The following is a 21,940-nucleotide window of genomic DNA, read 5'->3' as shown; positions in this document are numbered from 1 at the left end:
AAAGTGTCCTCTGCATTTAACCCATCCAGGCATGTCCTTTCCTCCGAGGGGCAGGCCAGGAGCAGTGGTCGCTTTCTCGTACAGCGCCCGGGGACCAACTTCGGATGTTGTCGTCACTGGTCAGATGACGATGACGATCTGATCTTCTGCATGTTTTTAGTGGGGGGGGGGGGGTTATATACGGAGGAACCCCCTGGGGGTATAGCAACCTATAGCCTGTGTTTGGTTTTCCCCGAATGTTTTCCACCCAAGCGGGAGGTACAGCGTGAACGTATAATATGCCGGGGGCGGAGGTTCCGCAATCTGTGTTGAAACTTACGGCGGTCCGAGTTGTCTTGAACCCGAACGCGGTATGAGATCACATTATTATCAGGATGGTTCTACCAGGCTGGGTCAGCTGGGCTACACTTGTCTCATTGAACAAGAGAAAGAGGGGGAATTGTTCAAATGTGCACAGATAGTTTTTGTTGAAAAGGAGAAGAAAAAGGCAACTTATTGTACACTTTTTATTTAATCTTTCTAAAATTAAGCTCTCTGCTGATGTATGTTACTTTTTTAACGCAGCCCTTATTTTACTTGAAAGAGAAAAGAACATTTATGTATTATTAATAATAATATCAATTAATCATTAACGTTACATTTACATGATTACAGGCAATACTATAGTATTGTTTCCTATGTTTATATGTGTTTGGTATGTCTAATATCCTTGTTTAGGCCTGTATTAGGAAACGGCTATAAGAAACATTATTTACAGATAGGCTTTTATATAAAATTAAGATAATATTTTGCAATAACCATTGCACTTGCAGTCCTTTTTACAAGTTTAAAAAGCTGCACTTTTTGGCAATCACTTTTTGGGACACTACAGTGGCTCACATATAACATGTAATGAACTGACATGCCCTTTCTACAAGCATGATCGGGAGTAAATGGGTTAATTCATATTGTCACTAAAACACACATTGGATCATAAATTGAACCTACTGATGTGATTTTGTGATTAATCAATGGTTATGGTTCACACTTATGCTCAGGTGCCTAATGGCTATTAGAGTTCACAGTATGTAGTAGGGGTGTCACGATACACTCAGTTCACGATACGATATGATACACGATATTGGGTTCACGATAACGATATGATACGAATTTTAATAATATTTTTTTGCAATCGATTTGTAAGTTGAGGGGGCATCCTCCACGCTAATTTGAGTAATTTCACCATTTTCATCCTCCGTGTCTGTAACGTCCCTCGTCTGTTCAAACAAAGCAATGAAAAGGAGAGCGAGCATGCAATCAGATGCAGATCAGTGCCACCATGTTCAGCTTCTTTTTCTTGCAATATGAGATTTCATCTCAACGATACATATTGTCACGTTTTGATATCGCGATATATTGTGGGACGATATATTGTGACATCCCTAGTATGTAGCCAAGCTCTGTGTAATGGCTCTGGCTCACTGTATAGAGGCCTTTATAGATTAATAATGTGCTGTTTGTTGAATATTCACTCATTCAGCACAGAAATGTGTCAATTGCCTGCCCTGCCCCCCCCCCCCCCCGCGCTCCCCTCCCTCAGGCAGAGCACCGCGCCGCTCCCCCTCCTGCGCATCTCTCTTTTTTCACCATACATGAGTTTGCATCCCTGCCTTTAAAAGATCAAAGGATGCAAATTGGCCATCAATGTACAGGTCTTTGATGGAAACCAGTCCCTTCTCACTCCAGGCATGGCAGATTCTGTCTGACTGTAAAAAGGGTAAAAAAGAATGATTAACACGTTCATTGCCAACGACGTATTGATACGTCAAGCAGAATCCAACCGTTGACTGCCAGCGACGTATTGATACGTCAAAAAAATCTTTTTTTTTTTTTGACGGTGGATCGTTGATCTGGCCCTTTTGCATCTTCTATTATACTGTTAGAGCCGCCGGGCGTGTGCAATCCATTCCGCCGACCCACTGAGTGGCGACGGTGCTCAGACTATTGAGTGTTGTTTGGCCAGAAACGCACGCATTCCAGCTGAGCTCAACCGAGGACCCAGAAGCGAACGAGCCTCATTCTCATACTGTAGGCGAAAACCTTTCACACGGGCGCACGGCGGTGGGGGGTTCCAAAGGTGGACTGGGTGGAAAGCACACTTTGAAGCGCGCAGCATAAAGCCTAGAGTCACACAAGGCTTCGTCAAAGCTCTCAACCGAAAATCCAAGAACGGATTAAGCCACATCCACGCTCGCCGACGAGGGGCCGCCAGAGATGGAGGCTGCTGCTCACTGCTCAGACAGGCAGGAGAGACTGGCTTGTGACTGACAAACGCTGCTGAAATCCACCAGACACGCCCACGGAGGGAGGAGTTGTAAGGAGAGGGGGTGCGGGTGCTGCTATGGAGGAAATTACTGTTCAGAACTATATTGTTTATGTCTGATGTCTCACTGATGCCAAAAATAAATGGTTAAAGTGACTGTTTGATATTGAATTTCACAAAACTGCGATTATCTCAGCTTTTTGTCTCAGACGCTGAAACCATGCTGTACTCAACGGCTAATATCTACATAACTACTAACTCTACAAACTAACTCTTTTAGACAGAGAAAGCACACATTCTATTAGTACTTTTGTGAACTTTGTGTTGACAAACTCCAAGCAGAAAATTATCCTTGGCTCTTGTAAAATGAGCCAGAATCCTCAAAAAAACCCTCTGGCAAAAGCTACCTACAGTAAAAAAAAAAGGCTGGCAGTGAATGTGTTAAAACAAATTGGTGGTATAATTGGTATGAACAGAAACATCCAGTACTTTCAAAACACTCTTAGCTCAAAATTCTAACAGAATTTCTCATAACAAAACTTACATTTCTTAAAGCCCCAGGACTCTCTAGCTTGGAAAATAATATGGCTGGCAGGGAGGAGTTGTTCAAACAAACTGGCATAAGCCAGCAGCGAGCACACTCACCGGTGTTTTTAAAGTTTCGGTGCACGGCACAGGAGATACTTAGTAGGAGAAGGAGAGCCAGCACACAAAAATGTCCTTTCGTTGAGTTTATTCCAGCTTAACACCAGGTACAGCACAAGAAGGCCGTTAGGCTGAAACGTCCGTGTGCTGTACCTGGTGTTAAGCTGGAATAAACTCAACGAAAGGACATTTTTGTGTGCTGGCTCTCCTTCTCCTACTGGCAGGGAGGAGTTGACAATAGAGCTGGCCTCCATTTTTAGCCACAGGTGGGCCCCGGGAGATAAAGTGACAAGGGTCCCTTGCCGCCAAAACATTAGAGCCCTAATATTGGCAGCCCAGTAGTAGTAACCATAATGTTTTTTGACTGGCACTCTATGTTCTCCTGTCACTGGGATGGTATCATCACTAGTGCTACTGTGTTGAAATGTATTTGAAATACTTCTGCAATAAATCCCCCTTGTGCACAGTGGAGTCAAATGAATTGTCATTACAGTTCAGACCTTGTTTGCCAAACACTTCAGAAAGGCAAAACACTTTTTTTTGTTTATTGCTCAAAATAATTTTCAAATCATCATCACATTATTTGCAACATTATTAAGCATAAAGAAAAAGAAAAATGCAATAGCTTATAGTTTTATGTATTTATTTATTTTCCCTCCAGTGCCTTGCAGTCTTTTGGAGTAATATTTAATTGTAGCCTCCCTTGTGTAGCCCATATGACATGTTTTCTGACTACATTATGCACTTGTTTACTCTCTGCAGTGCGCAGTTTAAGAAGTTTCATACGACCTGCAGGCATGACTGCATGCAGGTGCACAAGGTGGCCGCCTACTTCGGCATGGACCACAAGGTGGACAAATCAAGTCCACAAGGCAAGAATTTCAGGGTCGTCGTCGTCAACAAGACGGTCAACACGCGCATGTGAGTGACTCACTGCATAAGGTGTCTTTTGTCGTTGTCTTTATTTAAGATCCCCATTAGCTACAGCAGAGCTGCAGCTATTCTTCCTGGGGTCATGGCCGGTTTCAAAAATATAAGTTAACTGTAGTTCTAGATTAGTGAAACCACATCCATTGAAGAGAACAATTTAAAACTGACATAATCAGTCAATCAATTTACTTGGTGGTAGTTTTTCATTATTAACAGAGACCTCAGGACCACAATGGAAATAAGATAACGACTTTATTGTGATATACTGATTAGGGGTGCACCGATCGATCGGCAAGCAATCTGTATCGGCCGATTTTGACCTCAAATATGCGATCGGCTGATTGCCGATATTTCGGCTGATTGCCGATATTTTTTTATATAGAAAAAACGAAGAAAAGAAAAACTATCACTAATCAGGCTTTCCAACGATATAAAATACAATGCCAATTGGTATTATTAAAGGGGAGAAATAATCGACCGAAATAACGTTTCCAAACTTCTTTTAAGGAGTTTATATATCGGTGATCGGTGATCGGTAATCGGTAGGGGTGTCACGATACCCTCAGTTCACTATACGATACGATACACGATATTGGGTTCACGATTACGATACGATACGATATTTATTAGTTTTTTACAAAACTTGAATAACGAAAATATATGACTGGAAAAATAGTCTTATTTGAAATACACAAAATGCAAAACAAATGCTGTTGTTGGAAATTGTTATAATAACTAGAAAACAACATGGAAGATAATTGGCTTATATTGCAATATAATGTGTCACACTGTCACAAACTAAACGTTTGTTGCATGGTAGGCCTAAAAGAAAAATAAACTATATATATAATCGTAACGTACAATTAGAAATTGTTTCGGGAGTAGGCCTACAGAGCTGCATCCCCTAATGACAGATAGCCTATTATGCGCACATTAGACGCATTCAGAGCGAGATTAATTTGTAGGCTATACTATAAACTGCTTACCCGACATGTTGTGCCGGTGGAAACAATGGCACAAACTATAAAGATACAATTGGGAGTGCTGCATTGGGTCAAGAAGACATCAATATAAAATGGCACAAACTAGTTCATTTCAGACTACTGTAGGTCTAGTCTTTATCAGGGGAGACATCTCGCCTGCCACGGACCGGCGGGGTCTCCCTGTCAGAGTGTCCGTCTGCGCCTCTGACAGTGCAGGCGGCAGACACACAGCCAGTGCGCTGCTGTCATCCACTGAAACACGCGGTCCGCATTGGGATAACCGCACAGGGAAATGTGAATTGTGTTGCGCAAACTTCGCCAGCAATGCATTAGTCTATAAATAGCGCATTTAATCTTGTCGGTTATTTAATGAGCGGCGGTTTAGTCCCCATTTCAAGCAAAGCAATAAAAAAGATAGAGAGAGAATACAGATCAGTGCCGGCCCGTCAGTGCAGCATGTTCAGAGGTTCTTTTTCTCGGGATATAGTTTTTCATCTCCACGATATCGTCATGTTTTGTATCGCGCAATTTCGTGGGACTTTAGTATCGCGAAATTTCGTGGGACGAAATATCGTGACATCCCTAGTAATCGGTGATCGGTCGGGCAGATATTTCCCATAGGTGATCGGTGGCAAAAAACGTGATCGGTGCACCCCTAACACTGATTAATTATTTTATACTGTATGCTTGTTGGTGTATTGTATTTAATTTGTCAAATGAATGAATTCACTCAAGCAAATACTTTGCATGCATGTTACACTCAGTGTATGAGGAATGCGACTCTGGGCTAGAGCCCTGCATTCTGGCCTGAGCCCGAGGGGGCCCGTTATTGGCACAACAGTGATGCGGCAGGACCAAGGCGCGATTATACAACCAAACAAAATACAGGATATAAAAATGGTGTTCATATTTTGGGGCAATTTGCTCTCAAAGTAACAAACTTTTTCCTAGTGTTCCATTTCCATTAGACAAGAAATAGTCCCCGTTGAGTCCGCCAGGCTGAGCCAACCAACCGCATAGGTACCACACCTGCAACGTAAAACTGCCCCATTAACTCAGCTGCTGTGGTTTCTTTCTGCACAGCTGCAGTTAATAGAGCCAATAGAGAGCCCCAGGAACGAGTCCGGAAAACATCGATGCTAACGCTCCTGGTTCTTCACTGTTTTCGCCTATGGGATTTTTGAATGGGTTTTTGGCGCGATGCTTCTAATAAGGTCTCTGGGCAACGCAAGCTTAATCAAAAGCGAACCAGTGTTCAGTAGGATAATCTTCACACATGAGGACCACTTGTAAAACACAATAAAGGCCGAGGGCTTGTTTCCATTGTGGTCCTTTGTATGGGACGAGTGGAGTGAGTGTACGTTTGCATGTGTGAGCGCGTGTGTGCGCGGGCAACATAAACAACAAATACATTAAACAACACTACTCAACATCAATCATTCCTTTGATTCAAGAATGATTGACCTTGGAGCCATACACTCAAGGACTGATCAGTCATTGAATGAATGGTTATTAACTCATTCTCTGCCAGGGTCATTTCGGTCTGTGTGCTCCCAGTGCCAGGATTTTGAGCATATTTCCTGATCTCCCAGGACCCACAGAATATTCTGTGCTAGGAATAAAATTACACAACATATCTCACAATAAAGCAGAGACTCTCTTCTTACCCCTTGTAAAAAACTGAAACTCTACCATGTTTCCTTGTTTAGTTACAAGCAGTGGAAGTTAGCTTGTTTTCACTAAAAATGCCCTCCTTGGGAGAGAAATAGGAGAAAAGGAGGTTTTTAGTGAAGGACACCGTTTCAAGCAGAACTCTCTTTTGAGCCTTTTATTTTTTGCCTCAGTGACACATCAGACATATACAGTATTTGTTTTCCCAAATAAATAAATAAAAAATAAAAAATAAGAGAATGTATTTGAGGGAGCTGTGTCGGTCCATCCCGCCCAGTAAGCGGCTACAGAGAGAGAGAGTTTGGCCCCTGGGGTTTCTTGACAGATGAGGCTTGGCCGCAGCCTCCTTGCTACAGTATTGTCAGTAAAATGGAAGAACCTCAGAATAAGTTGGAACCTATTTCGAGACATGGTCTTTCCGAAATAGGTGGTGTAGGACTACACACAGGACTGGGACTAGGACTGGACTGCGCCTCCATCGACTCAGAGTCTGAAAACACAAAATATCAAAGTATGATAAATATGTGCACAAAATCAAATAAATAATTTACTTTTACAGTTGCCATGTGGATTTTTAGCTTAGCTTGATAAAAGCATAAACAAATGGAACGAACCCTTATGTGGTCACACTCACACACTCTCTCTCTCTCTCTTTCTCTCACACACACACACACACAGGAATAACGAGTGCTGTAACGTTACCTGCTGTCACGTTACCTCTCATAACTAACGTTAGCACAGAAGATCACACAATAGCTACGTTAGTGCTGTAAACTTTGAAATGTTTATGTGACACAGACGGCTGTGTGTGATCATTTCATCTCAAACGCGATACAAAAAATAGGCTACTTTTTACCATCGTCATCGCTCTCTCCAAGTGGCACCCATTTCTCCTCCTCCGATTCATCTGTGTCAGACGGATCAGAACGCTGTGAAGGGGAGCCTTCGTCGCCCTGGCGCTCCGTCGTGGAGCAACAACAAAAACGCCGGCGTCTTCCTCGCCATCGTCGCCATCCGAGAACTCTGGGTCGGACTCTGTTTCGACCACAGGCTCCACCCATAAATACTAAACTAGCGGGTTCCTTTTATCAGTTTGACTTGAAACAATGTCACAGGCTGGGAAAGTGTCTGATGTAATGTAAACACCCAAAACATGAAAGTACGTCCGAGTACGTCTTTGGCACAGAACGCCATTGTTAAAAGTACATCCGGGTACGTCTTTGGCAGAGAATGAGTTAAACAACAACAAAAATGCACCAATCAATAAATAAAAAGAGAGACCAGCTCATATAATAAACCAAAGACCTACCAGGGGTTCAAATGGTGCAAGCATACAGGAGACAGAGGAAAATAAAAGGTTAGGAACCCATTTGGCAACCAACCAGCCATTTTTTCAAGGCGAGCTTAAAGGAAAACCTGGAATTAAGGGTCTTTATACTCTCAGGGAGTTTGTTCCATAAAATAGCTGCTGAATAAGAAAAGGTACATTTACCCATTAAAGATTTAAATTTGGGGGGAAACAATGTTGGAAGTGCTTCCTCTTGTGGAACTACGCGTTGTATAAGTAAGGGTTAATGCCCGACGAGGTGTACATTATCACTTTTTAAGGGACGACGCGGAGGCGTGAACCGTCCGAGGCGAAGCCGAGGATGGTTTGCCTCCGCGAAGTCCCTTAAAAAGTGATAATGTACACCTCGAAGGGCATTAACCCGCTTATACCATGGTCACTTGCCAACAAAACAATAAGACCAGTCATTTATATTTCCATGTGTAATAAATAAAGCAATCTAAATGGCTAAATGTCTGTTATTCATACTGTAAATCAGTCTTCCACGAAATAAAATAGTCCCTCCCACCTCCACCAATCTCCGTTTTAAAGCCGACTCAAACGTTAACTTCATCACAGGAATGCAGGTTTAACGATGTTTTGCGTTCTACATTAAATGAAGACATTACCGTTTGGCTGCTTGCTTTATTTTGTATGATAGATACGTATTGGCCAAGTATATTAACATTTAAGAGCGAAGAGTTTCAGGAAGAGAAAAGTGCAGCGGGGGCTCGCACTGCATGCATCTCTCTCTCTCTCTCTCTCTCTCTCTCTCTCTCTCTCTCTCTCTCTCTCTCTCTCTCTCTCTCTCTCTCTCTCTCTCTAAGGGCTCGCCCCCGCTCGTGCACGAGCCGAGGGAAATATCCTCTTTGTCGCCGAGAAGAGCCTGGTGACGCGAGGTTAAAAATCTCCGAAACGAAAATCAAAATTGTAAATAAGAGTTATTTTTGATAAACTGAGCACACAGGGGTGATTTAAATACTTACTTTGACCGAGTCAATTTTTTTCTCAACATCCAAAATTGTCATATTAACCCTTAACGGGGGTATAGAGCTCAAACTGCTCTCCTGATAACACTGATGAAACTATGGCGCATTGATATGAACGGTGAACAGACCATTTAGCTAGGTGTCCATTATCACTGTACAATATCACTTTTTAATGGACACCTTGCAGCCAATCAGAATCGAGTATTCACCCAGACCATGGTATAATACAATTTATACAACACGTAGTTCTGACAGATCTGTACACACTGTGTAGTTCTCTGATGTTGCAATCTGGAGGACTGGCCGGATTGGAAACAATGTTTTTCAACGTCCCAGTAGGGCTGCACGATAAATCGATTTTGAATCGTAATTCGAGTTAATTAGTTGGACGATGTTAAAAAAAATTAAATCGTCAAATCGGCTCTCTCTCTCATGTACGCGTGCTGCTATGTCGTCCCTTCTGCCTGCTGTAAAGTCTATCTGAAGGCTGTGGCTAGTGGCTACTAAAGACAGCAGCGCAACAAACGTATTTCAACACCTCTAAAAAAGCACAGCAATGCGAGCAGCATGTTGCTGCGGGCTGCACAAGATAACGAGCCACGGCACACACGCGCACACTTTTCGCAAACACGTTATCACCGGATGGTGAAATGTTGCCTTTAGGACACATAACAACAAAACAACACGTGGGGCCACCGAGTAGCTGACTCTGGCTGTAACTTTACATTACCAGACTCACCGTCTGTCTGAATGTCCTCCTCCTGCTATGCAGTTACCCACATACCCGTGTCAAGTGACTGCAGGTTAGCAAGCAACAGCCAGGAAGTTAGACATAGCAGCGCCAAGCTAAAACAGGAAGTTGGGTTGTTTGCCTTCAGAGTAAAAGCATAAATTGTGTCACATATGAGAAAAAATATTGTTTTGAGCTGTGCAGGGCAACAAATGGTTAGAGAAGTATAATAGTATTAAAAAAATTGAATCGAAATCGAATTTTGAGAGAAAATAATCTGAGATTTGATTTTTAGGCCAAATCGTGCAGCCCTACGTCCCAGGTCGTCTTAGTATGAACACATCACACATAATCCACCCATATACTACACATAATCCACCCATAGACTACAGTAGGTTTTGACCTAGTCTTGTTCTTCCTGCAGACCAAAAAAAAGGTTCATTGAATACTGCAACACGGACTCCCAGAAGGAGTTACTCCTCAAGCTCAAGAAAGAAGAACCTCTAGGCTGGGTGAACCGTCCAGTGAACTTCACGCATTTCCACCCAATAAGTAAGAGATTTTTTTTTTAACCAAATTTGTATTTGGTTTCCATCAACAACAACAATACAGTATATTCATTCCATTATAATTGTTTGCTTTTCCCTTTTCCAGGTGCTCTGCGGTTAAAAGGATTGAGGCTCGGCTTTGACGTAGTGGCCGAAGACATCGATATGACAATGGTAAGGACACACACACACATACACACTATATAGAGCCATATATGGCAGAGGACACTCACGTACACATACACACTATATAGAGCTGTACATGGCAAAGGACACATGTACACATACACACTATATAGAGCCGTACATGGCAGAGGACACACACACACACACACTATATAGAGCCGTACATGGCAGAGGACACACATACACACTATATAGAGCCGTACATGGCAGAGGACACACACACACACTATATAGAGCCATACATGGCAGAGGACACACACATACATACACACTATATAGAGCCGTACATGGCAGAGGACACACACACACATACACACTATAGAGCCGACGCGTACATGGCAGAGGTGGGACTCGAGTCAGACTCTAGTCTCAGTTTTAATCACTTTCACTTGATCAAAGAGTAATAATGGCTGTTATATTATTTCTGTTTTCTTCAGACTCCCAGCAAAAGCAGTGGAACCTCCGGAGCCCAAAACCCCCAAAGGTTCTTGCCACCGACAACATCTGCAGCCTCAGGTTGTATTAGGACCCGGTCGTCCTCTGCTTCTACTGAAATGGCCAAAACAACAGCAGCTGCTCAGGTGTTGACAGACAGTGCCACTGCAGCGAAGGAGGACTTCCAACCTGCCTCGCAAACAATGGCAGAGGCTGTTTCAGAGCCACTTGGAACAGTGGCATTAATCGCAGAGGATGTCGTAGCAAAATCTGACCACAAGGTGTCAGCAGACACTACTGCAGTGAAAAGTGTTGAGTCAGAGGCAAAAATGGAAACATCGTCAGAGATTCATCCATCTTCACAGGGAGAGGGGTTAGGCGTTGTAAGCCAAGCCCAGAGAGGCTCACCTCTCCTGGGGAGGGAGGCCCAGGGTCCCTCCTCCCCTCTGGAGCCTGCTTCTTATGAGGAAACCCTAAAACAAGAGCTGAAGAAAAACACAGAGGAAGGAAAAGAAGATGCTATTGAAAGACCTAAAGAGAAGCAGGATGAAAGTGACCAAATCCTCGATTCATTGGGCGACCAAGCAGATGGACAGATGGACCATGGCTCTCCTGGGGACCAAGACAGCAGCTCTGAAAACCAGGAAACAGAACCGCAGGAAAGACAGACATCGCATGGCGAAACCTGTGAGATATTGGACAGTGTTGACGAAGGCAAAGACAACAAGGAAATGGGAAAGGAAGATTCTTTCCAGGTGCTAGACAGTGTTGTCGAAGTTGAAACTGCTATAGATCAAGAGGAAATTCTGAAAGATGACGAAAGAGCAGTAAAGCAACTTTCCGAGGAAGATAGGTTTCAACCATTAGACCGATCTGATGATAAACCTACAGTTAAAGACACTGTAAGTAAAGTTGAGGAGGCATCTAAAGAAGATCATTTCCAAGTGTTGGATTCAGTTGGTCAACACCCTCCAAAGTGCAGCGAAGAGAGAAGAGAGAAGCAAAAAATAGAAGAGGACAAAAGCAAAATGCCTTCAACACAGTGTGTACAAGTCGCCAAGAAAGCTGCCAGAAATGATGTAGAAAACAAAGATGGCCAAATCCCTAATGAAGAGCTCCATATTCTAGATTGTGTGAAGGACAAGCTTCCCAAAGACGGTGACAGCAAAGACACCTCTCAAAATGCAGATAGTGCCGTTCCTGAGCAAGAAACGTCCCCGATTTTAGCTTCAGTTGACGATCAAACCATGACAGAGGATGACAGCCAAAAATGTTGCCCAATTTTTACCCAAGTGCTTGAGACACCCAGTGACCAAACAGTTGAAAAGGACATTAGAGAGATGGAACAGGAGGAAGACACGTATCCGATAATTGATTGTCTGGAAGACCAGCCGGTCTCTGATCAGTCAGACGCGGCGAAGGAAAAAAGAACGAAGAAAGAGGAGAGGCCTGCGAGAAAAGAGGACAAACCAACAAAGAGGAGTGGCTCCACCACCAGATCATCCAAAAGTCAGGAGAAAGAGAAATCACCAAAGAAAGAAGATGAAGCTGTTAAAACGTATAACACGCGAATGAAGAAGAGCGACACCTCTGCAGCAGCTTATGAGAAAGAGGTTGGAGAGATGCAGACTGCGATGCGGTCGTTTTCTGATGTAATTTTCTGTTTTGAACCCCTGAAATGTTGATACTAAACTGTCTCTCCCTCTCTCTCTCTCTCTCTCTCTCTCTCTCTCTCTCTCTCTCTGTCTCTGTCTCTCTCTCCCTCTCTCTTTCTAGACTCTTGTGACAGTAGATGAAGCAGGTGGTGAGGAGGAAGAGAAGAAGGAGGAAGAAGAGCAGGCTGAGAAAACCTCCAACGCTGCTAAGCGGAAACGCAGCAAGGACGACACAGGTGTGTCTGTTTTATTCTACCTTTAAGCTCTACGGGCCTGTACCGGGCCCAACTCTGCTCCACCTGGCTTCACTGCATGTAAAAAGTACATTAAAAGCGGTGGTGTTTTTTCCTTGTCTTCTTTTTTTCCAAATCCTTCACACTTCAACCCTCAAAAGTGCATTTTGTCCAAACAGTGGTTGTTTGTCAATAATTCGAACATTTTAAGTTAGAAAATAAGAGCCATATAAATACCCCGCCATCTTGGTTATCCTCGGAAAGTAGAGAAGCGACACTTCCCATTGGTATACGGCATACAATATTCTGACCTATCTACAGTAGCTCATGTCATCCCCTTAGCAATCACACTGTCAAACTTCAACATTTCAGACTCAACGTGTCAGATTTTGTGTTCATGTCTCAACGTTCCATCAAATCCCAAAGCGACTGTCATCAAAAGCAGCTAATCGTTTACTCGCCCTTTCGTGGTCATTTGAGTCCATCCAAGTGGTTATCCGATCAAAACAGACGGCACTGGAGGCTATATTGGAGAGCTAAAATGCTGAGCTTCAATTTCATACACAGTCTTTTGCTCCCATCTAATGGGTGTTTGGTGGTATTGCAGACAAAACAACGCTATAAATGGTAAATGGACTGGATTTATATAGCGCTTTTCTAGTCTAGCGACCACTCAAAGTGCTTTAGAACCCATGCCTACATTCACCCATTCACACACCAATGGTGGCAAGTGACCAACAGCGCACGGTGCTGGCACCACCATCGCTACCACTCAGGGTGCTGGCACCACCATCGCTACCACGCAGGGTGTTGGCACCAGCATCGGGAGCAATTTGGGGTTCTTCATTCAGTATCTTGCCCAAGGACACTTCGACATGCAGAATGGAGGAGCCAGGGATCGAACCACCGACCTTCTGATTAGTGGACGACCCGCACCACAGCCGCAGCCGCCCCTATAGCTATAGGTTTCTCTTGCTGTTTTCTAAGCATAATGTTGCAGTCGGGTAAAGGGGGTACTTGGATTCAGAAATCAGGGAAAAGAGGGTACTGGAATGATCACCCAGCTCTATCTTATGGTATAATTGCTTTTTTGTTTACAAGCATACATTTGTGGGGGGCACAGTGGTGCTGTGGTAAGCGCTGTCGCCTCACAGCTAGAAGGTCCTGGGTTCGATTCCCACCTGGGACGCTGTGAGCGCTGAAGGAGTGCGTGCCCGTCCGCATGTCCTCGAGTGCCCACCGCCCGGGTGGGGTCATCAAAAGGGCATTTCTGTGTGGAGTTTGCATGTTCTCCCCGTGCCCCCTGGGGGTTTCCTTCATATAGGAACCCCACACCAAAACATGCAGTATCCTGGTCGCTGATGTGGTGCCTCCTCTGGTCGTTAAGGGCGCCTTTTCGGAGGGAGGGGAACATGTTGGAATAGCGTGATCCTACCACGTGCTATGTCCTACCGGTGAAGCTTCCCCTGTCAGGTGAAAAGAAGCGGCTGGCTACTGCCCATGTCTCGGAGGAAGCATGGAGCCAGTTTCGGCTCTCCCCAGATCGGCAGCAGCAACCAGGATAAATAAATTAAAATTAGCACTGATGGGGGATAAAAAATGGGATAAAAAACAACAACATAGATTTGTGATGTGCTATTGTAGGTAGTTTTGTATCTTGTGTTGTGTGTTATTTTTGTATAACTTTGTTTGTACTCTGTACTGTTTATTGTGCTGCCGTTTCTTTGTTTTGACCTGCCAAGGGACTACTGATGTGAATTAGCTTGCACAATTCCACAATATGTAATCAGTCAAACAGCATCAGTCTAACAAGGTATTGGGACTCCCCCCCCCCCCCTCCTCCCCCCTCCTCCTCTCTCCTCCCTCCCCCTTTCCTTCCCGCTCCTCTCCCCTACTCTCTCCCATTCATCTCTTCCTCTCCTGTTTCTCTCTCCTTCCTCCATATCTCTCTCCTCCTTCTCCTCCCTTCTCTCCCCAACTTACTCTCCCCCTCCTTCCTCTCTCTAGTTGCCAGTAAACAGAGGAGGGAGCTTATCCAATCAGAAGCAAAGCGATCTCGTTCCCAGTCTCCCACTGTCCCTGCTGACTTCAAACTGCCACCGTTCACATCTAACAACCCTATTGGTGAGATACACACACACACACACACACACACACACACACACACACACACACACACACACACTTATGAGTTAGATTTCTGTGTGTTGTCATGATCTGTTCATCTGCTTGACAAGCATGACACATGTCACACTGGAAATAAGTTTGATGATTTTTTTGTGTCATCCTGATGACTTTGTACTGTATGCTTGTGGTGGACTGTATTTGTATGCCTCCGCCGGCAATAGTCCGTCTGTCTGTCTGATGTTCGTTAACGTGATATCTGAGGAACTCCTTTAGGGAATTTCATCAAATTTGCCTCAAACGTTGACTTGGACTCGAGGATGAACTGATTCGATTTTGGTGGTCAAAGTTCACAGTCCCTGTGACCTCACGAATGCCATTTACAAGCTCGTTAACGCGATTTCTCAGGAACGCCTTGACGAAATTTCAAACGTCGACTTAGACGCAAGGATGAATTGGTTAGATTTTGGTGGTCAAAGGTCAAAGTTCAAGGTCACTGTGACATGACGACCGCTCGTTAATGCGATATCTCTGGAACACCTTGACGGAATTTCTTCAAATTTGCCTCAAACATCCACTTGGATTCCAGGATGAACTGATTGCATTTTGGTGGTCAAAGGTACAATGTTGGTGGTCAAAGGTACAGTAAAAGGTCAAGGTCACTGTGTGACCTCACAAACACCATTTTCAAGCTTGGTAACTGGGAACATCTGGGCTGATAACACCTGTGAAGTCACTTGGGCTGCTGTACTTACTGTAATAATAATAATATTCAGTCAATAGGCTACATCATGCAGAATCAGTGGTGGCAGACGTATGATAATTATCGTATTTGTACGATAATTTAGCACCAAAACCAATAGCATTTTGACCCTCTGGTACGATAATTCGACACTGCCTAGAATGCATTTCGGCATTGACTGGAGAAAAGAAAACTCAGTTGCCTTTAGTGGGGAAATGACGGAGCCGAGTTTTCTTGTACTTTCTGTTTAGTTTGGGCTCTCTATCTATGGTTAATATGGCACTTTATGAAGTTTGTAATAGTTTCAAGTCTCAAACGTAACTAGTTGACCCCGAATATGCCCCCGAATATCGTTTTTTTCAAAATAACACCTATTTGCAAATATAATTTTGGAGAGCCATCAGACCGCACAGCGGACCGACCATCTCAGCTGATGGAACCCGGCTGCAGAATGGTGTCAGGCAGATAACTTTCTCGTCAGAGACGGTTGCAAGTGGCTCAGGAGGAGAGGATGTTTAGCTCCAGACTGAGGGGAAGACATGTAGGCTACTGCAGCGAGCCGCCTCTTGAAGGACGGACAGACCGTTACGGGACAGACGCTGGGCGTACGTAGGTAATGATGATCCGACTGTTTATTGTGTCTTCAAATCATCACAGGTGTTATTGCTAGATCTGCGGGTTTTTATGTGCACGTGCCAGAAGCTTCACAAAAACCAGAGAATCCTAACTGCTACATAAAAGTCCCACATATTAATGCAAAGCGGTGTCTAACCGGCACCGTGCTCTTCAAAGGTGCTGACACAGCGAAAACACTTGAAAGGACGAGCGGCAACTAGATGTCGACCGATGTGTCAACTCACGTCTCCTGTGTCAACTCACGTCTCCTGTGTCAACTCACGTCTCTCCTGTGTCGGGCCCGAGAAGTTGCATTCGAACACACCGCAAACATGGCAGCCGACGGGCAACTAGCACGTACTGTACGTACAGGGGCGAATTTTCCACTGGGGACAGGGGGGACATGTCCCCCCCACTTTTCAAAACCTTGATTCTGTCCCCCCCACTTTTTAAACTGAAGAAATCGTGGGTAAACTGAAAAAATCATGCTCAATACGCTACTGTTTGACCAGCCATCATATTATGCATGAGAATGTTAATTGAGTTGCTAATTATAAGCTATAGGCTACTCCAAAAGATTGCCACGGATTTCCTCGTCTGTAAAAAGTGCCCTCTCCAGACCCTGAATGCATTTCTAATGGCGCTCTGTATGGAAATTCCCCTTTCCAAGCCGTCCCTGAAGGCAGCACTCACAGTATTGTAACAGCAAATTTAACTTTTGTACTAATATTATTCAGTTTGTGGAGTTATTTTTCTGTGACAAGTATCATCCAAATGTTAATTTAACATGAGATATTCCTCTAAATCTGGCTAAAAACGTTAAAACTTTCTTGCCAGCCCCTGCCCCTCTAACATTCTCTGCATGTCACTGCTGCTCTATAAAGGGTTAAGTTATGAGAGGAAGTGAACATGGTAAGCACTGCAGTGAACATGGTTGAATTTAAAATAAAGCACACTAATAATAATGATAATAATAATACAACCAACGTGATTTCAATATGGCTCTGGCTTTCACATCAGTATTGTTCTATGCCTTGTTCATGTCACCTGCTTTCATATCAGAGCTCTGATGAGTTGGAGGAGGTGGTGTCTAAAAGGCATGTATTTAGTGGTGTGTGTAGTTCTTCATAGATCTAGCCTCTTAATCTTCCCCTCAGAGTGTACCAAATTGATGCATTTTACTTTAAAATGTAAAAAAAAATCTTCCAGGGGGGCATGCCCCCGGACCCCCCTAGAGGGTCGGCGCTCCACATTTTATTGTGTCCCCCCCACTTGTGAAACCAGGTATTCGCCCTTGTGTACGTTATGCGCCTGCGTGAGACCTGATTCATTAAACATGAAATAGAAAGTAGCGTTTGCCTACCATTTTGCTCATTTAAACGGTTTCGTAATCGAGCTACTTCCACTCGAGAATATGTCTGATAAAAAGTTGCGTATGTCAGCCCTTGTCTGGTCTTCTGCTGAAAGGAAGTGGCGGAGGCAGAAAAATGAGGAGAAACCGCACTGAATGGGTGATACCATGCAATCAGCCAATCAGAGTGATTTCTCTCACCAACGACCCGATGTTGATTGAACATGTTGAATCGGCCGTAAAATCAGCTGCCAAGCCACCATCAGAGCAGCCTAGAGGCAAAGGTGCGGGACACACCGCACTGTCGGCTTACTGTGTCTGGGGCTTTAGAGCTGTCTCTAATTTCTGCCACATTTCTCTCTCTCCCACCCCCCCCCCTCTCTCTCTCTCTCTAGGTGTTCAGTTTGTCGTTCCAAAATTAGGGTTTTTCTGTAGTCTCTGCTCCGACTTCTACGGGAATGAAAGCACCACCAACAAACTCCACTGCAGCAGCCAGAAACATTACGACAACATGGAGGTACACACACACATGCACATACACTCACTCATATACACACACACACACAAGCGATACATGAACTCTTCGCTATGTCCGTTGAATCAGGTCCGGGCATTTCCCGGAGTTACCCTTCCAGACAAGAGGCATCGTTGTTTCCACACATGAGGAGTGGGAGGCGGGGGAGGAGAACACGCAACACACGAAGAAAGAAAACAAACACGAACAGGCTCAGACACGGGGAAAAAGGAGAGAGGAAAAAAACACATATATTATATATTATCGACAGTCAATATTACAAGATAGTGCTACCAGCCACATAAGGTGCTTATGTGCACTCAAGGGGTCCATGAGAAACCAGCCAGGCGAGTCACCCGTCGCCCCTGACCTCTGACCTCGTCAAGATAGGCCAGAAACGGGTCCCAGACAGTTGAAATCTTTGTGTGTGAGTTGGTCCTCAGGAACCTGAGTCTCTCCATCTGTATAACAGAGATTGTGTCACCAGAGCATGGTGCAGGTTAAAAAAAAATCTGAATTGACATTTTGGGCTCATGAGTACAGTGAAAACACTCCAAAAAGACAAAGACCCCCCCCACAGGCCCCCAGGGTATAAATATGGAGGAAAAGGTGGCATTTTATAAATGGGCGTGTGACATAACAACAGGAGTGACATCACAAGAGGAGAATGTTCTGCTGGGGCTGACACACAGGGATGCAAAGTCATGGAGAGTGAAAAAAGGTGACAGATACCAGGGCAGAGATAAAACCACTCAGAAATCCTCATATTTTGGTCTGAAAAATGTGACTGTCCCCTAAAGGTGACTATTTTGCATCCCTGTGACATCACAAAAGGTAGTTCCATGAAATGGACCAGTGCCCCCTGATGGTTACAAAAACTAGTCAACGCAGCTATGTGTGATTGAAAAAAAAAAAATCCCCCAAATCCCATTGCTATATATCCCTTCCACATATTAATGCAATGTGGTCTCCAACCTGCACCATGCCTTTTAACCACAACTGGAAAAAAGGTGAAGAGGGAAACCTCCATTCCTTCAGAATCTGTTGGCGACAGTTGTCCCCTGTGTCAGAGACTGTTGCACCGCTGCAGGGAAGTTCAGATAGGACTCCGAGCAGCCGAAGATGGCAAGCCTCCGGCTGAAGGGTTATTTTGTAGGCCTTAGAATACCAATCAAATATTTTGGCCCAGAATCCCGTTAGTGAAGGGCAGAACGAAAAGGCATGAGACAGTGTGCCCTCAATGGTGAGACAGAGGGGAAGATCTTATCCAACTTATGCTTAGAATAGTGAAGACAATGAGCGACTTTAAATTGGATCAGTTGGTGTCTACTATTAACTGAGCAGAGTTGTATCACAGAAAGACTCCTATCGCATATAATGTCAGATAAATCAATACCAAGTTCCCCCTGCCACGCCTCTCTAATCCTCTCAGTGGAGGCCATGGTGCAGTTGTCAAACACACATACAAATCTAGAAATGAGATGCTTGGAGTGAGGAGGGCTCAGCAAAACATCGAAAAAGCATGCTCATCTGGGAGCACTACAAAGCCATGAATTTTGGATCGAACATAATCTCTGACTTGTAGGTAACTGAGCCAGTGCGTCAGAAGACCAAAGGATGCAAAATTGCCATCTATGTATAGGTCGTTGATGGAAGCCAGACCCTGACCGAAGAGTCAAAATTGATTGAAACAAATTGGAGTGTGGACGGAAACATCTGGCAGACAGAATTCTCCTGACTTGATTCAGAATTCTGACAGAGTTTCTCACAACAAAACTCAAACTTTGAAAAGTCCCCGGCCTCTCGAGCTTAGAAAACAGCATGGCTGGCAGAGAGCAGTTGGCAATAGAGTCAGCCTCCATTTTCAGCCACAAGGGGGCCCCGGGAGTTAAATTGCCAGGAATCCCTTGCCGCCAAAACATTAGAGCCCTAACATTGGCTTTGTGAATGTTCTTAAGAGAATTGACTGAATTCTCTATGCAGAATAAATAAGGAGACAATCTTTTTTTTTTATCATTGTAAAGCCACATCATCGTAAAGATTATATGTGATGTCTGTAGTTCTTTATTCACCTTATTCACCACGCCCACTTTTTCTCTCTTCCGCGTTTGACGCAAACGTATTTGTTCTTCCGGTTCAGCGCTAGTTGTCGGTCATTTTTACTGTAGTTCACGCGGTGCGAGCCCTTTAAGACCAGTGGTAATGCCTACTGTGGCTAATATTAGCCGCTAGTCAGTTATGTTATATGGCAGTAAAATGCCACTGAATTACCAAATTGATATAACATTTAAACATTTCAAGTAACACTGTTTCCATACGGATCACCAGCGTTAGTTTGTTGTTTATAACGTGGCTATATTCATAACGTTTTCTATCTCGGATGCGTTATTTCGAATCCCACATAGGTTACGCTGTCGCAAAACATGTGGGTTTCAGGACGAAACAGTCTCGAGCCACTAACGTCATCTTTAGAGCACAATATTCCTGGAATGCAAATTTAACTAAACAGTTACATGTCCTCTGCATTCTACATAAAATTAAGATATTACGGGTTGTTTTATTTTGTATGTTACATACTTATTGGCCAAGATATTTTAGTTTATGGGGGAGTAATTCTGCCAGCTTAGGAGGGGAGTGCGGGGTTTTTGGCAAGTCTAAAAAATAAAGCTCGAAGAAATAATCTACATCCAGTTCTAAAACGGAAATACTATTACGAAATGACGTAATGCGGAAGCATCCATGTGTGGGCAAAGAATAAGGTGAATAGATCCAGCCTCTTCATTTTGTCTCAAAGTGCAGTGATTGATGCATTTTTCTTTCAAATTTATATTTTCTTCCGGGGGGCATGCATGCCCCGGGTCCACATGTCCCCACCACTTTCCAAATCAAACCTGCGCCCTTGCTGACAATGCTCCTTGTCACTATGTTGTCACAAGTGCAACAAATCGTTTGCTTGTAAGCACACACACACTCGCTCGCTCTCTGGACATGAAGCCTCTACCTTCTAAACAAGAGCCGCTCTGCTCACAACGGACAATTGTGTCTATATACATGCAGGCCATCCGAGTGATGTCTGGATATCTTCCGGAGTTCACTGCATGTTTAGAAATGGCTTCACACTCTCACACTCGTCCCTTACATGACTCTTCTCCTCTCCTTCCAGAAACATCTCCAGAAGCTTCAACAAGTCCGGTCAAAAAGTTCAACAAGAAGTTATGCTCAAGGCTCCGCCTCTGATTGACCCCGACTCACATTTCTACTTTTATTTTTTTCTCTCTCTTTTTTCTATTGATAATGTGAAGAAAAACTGAAACTTGTTATTTTTATTTGTATATGGTCACTGACTCACGATCCAGTAGGTCACAGGTTGTCTTGGTTCGAGCCTTAGAACTCGTTATATAAGGATTTATCGAAATGTCTATGGAGAAAAGGGTACGAGGAACTTACTTCCGGGGCAAATTACGTCATGAAAAGTCACGTGCCTGCTGAGCTCTATAGGTCAAGTTGAATTTGAGTTTGTTAGATCCAAGGGCTTTTCTTTCCATTGATCCAAAATGGCACCCTCCATCCTACAAAATCAGCTTCCAAGTTTCGGGATCTATCCCGTTTCTATGCAGTTAATTGGGGAAAATGCCACTCAGTAATTCATCTTTAACATTCTTTGAGTTGTTTGTGGAGGGGGAAATCCAACCACTTTGACATCTATTCTAATCTTTAAAAAACAAATGCTCGCTTGTAAATATTTACAGATTGCTGGTGAATTTTTGACTTCACCCAACCTAACATATAATTAGTTCCCTGTCACAAGCTATTGGACTTGACCTAATCCTTCATTCAGCTATCACACTCTCTTGGGGTGTTTGGTTTTGGTTTGTTAAGTTGTGTTCTTAAAAACAAAATATTGTGTGTATGACCTGATCTGTAACTGTAATTTTAATGTAATTGTAGTTATGATGAATA

General features: G+C 43.8%; 1 protein-coding gene across 1 annotated transcript in view; it reads left to right on the top strand.

Annotated features, from left to right (window-relative positions):
* Positions 1 to 21,940, top strand: part of LOC310779142 (uncharacterized protein) — a 117,492-nt gene extending 95,552 nt beyond the window's left edge. Inside the window, exons 33-40 of the mRNA XM_083639639.1 lie at positions 3,710 to 3,868; positions 10,002 to 10,129; positions 10,232 to 10,299; positions 10,749 to 12,359; positions 12,523 to 12,637; positions 14,642 to 14,758; positions 17,862 to 17,983; positions 21,144 to 21,940. Of these exons, the coding sequence (XP_083495765.1) occupies positions 3,710 to 3,868; positions 10,002 to 10,129; positions 10,232 to 10,299; positions 10,749 to 12,359; positions 12,523 to 12,637; positions 14,642 to 14,758; positions 17,862 to 17,983; positions 21,144 to 21,221 (2,398 nt within the window). The 3' untranslated portion in view covers positions 21,222 to 21,940. The remainder of the gene's footprint in view (positions 1 to 3,709; positions 3,869 to 10,001; positions 10,130 to 10,231; positions 10,300 to 10,748; positions 12,360 to 12,522; positions 12,638 to 14,641; positions 14,759 to 17,861; positions 17,984 to 21,143) is intronic.

Source organism: Poromitra crassiceps, assembly GCF_964638095.1.
Source record: "Poromitra crassiceps genome assembly, chromosome: 7".
NCBI classification, from domain to species: domain Eukaryota; kingdom Metazoa; phylum Chordata; class Actinopteri; order Beryciformes; family Melamphaidae; genus Poromitra; species Poromitra crassiceps.
This window is presented reverse-complemented; position numbering and strand designations above follow the sequence as displayed.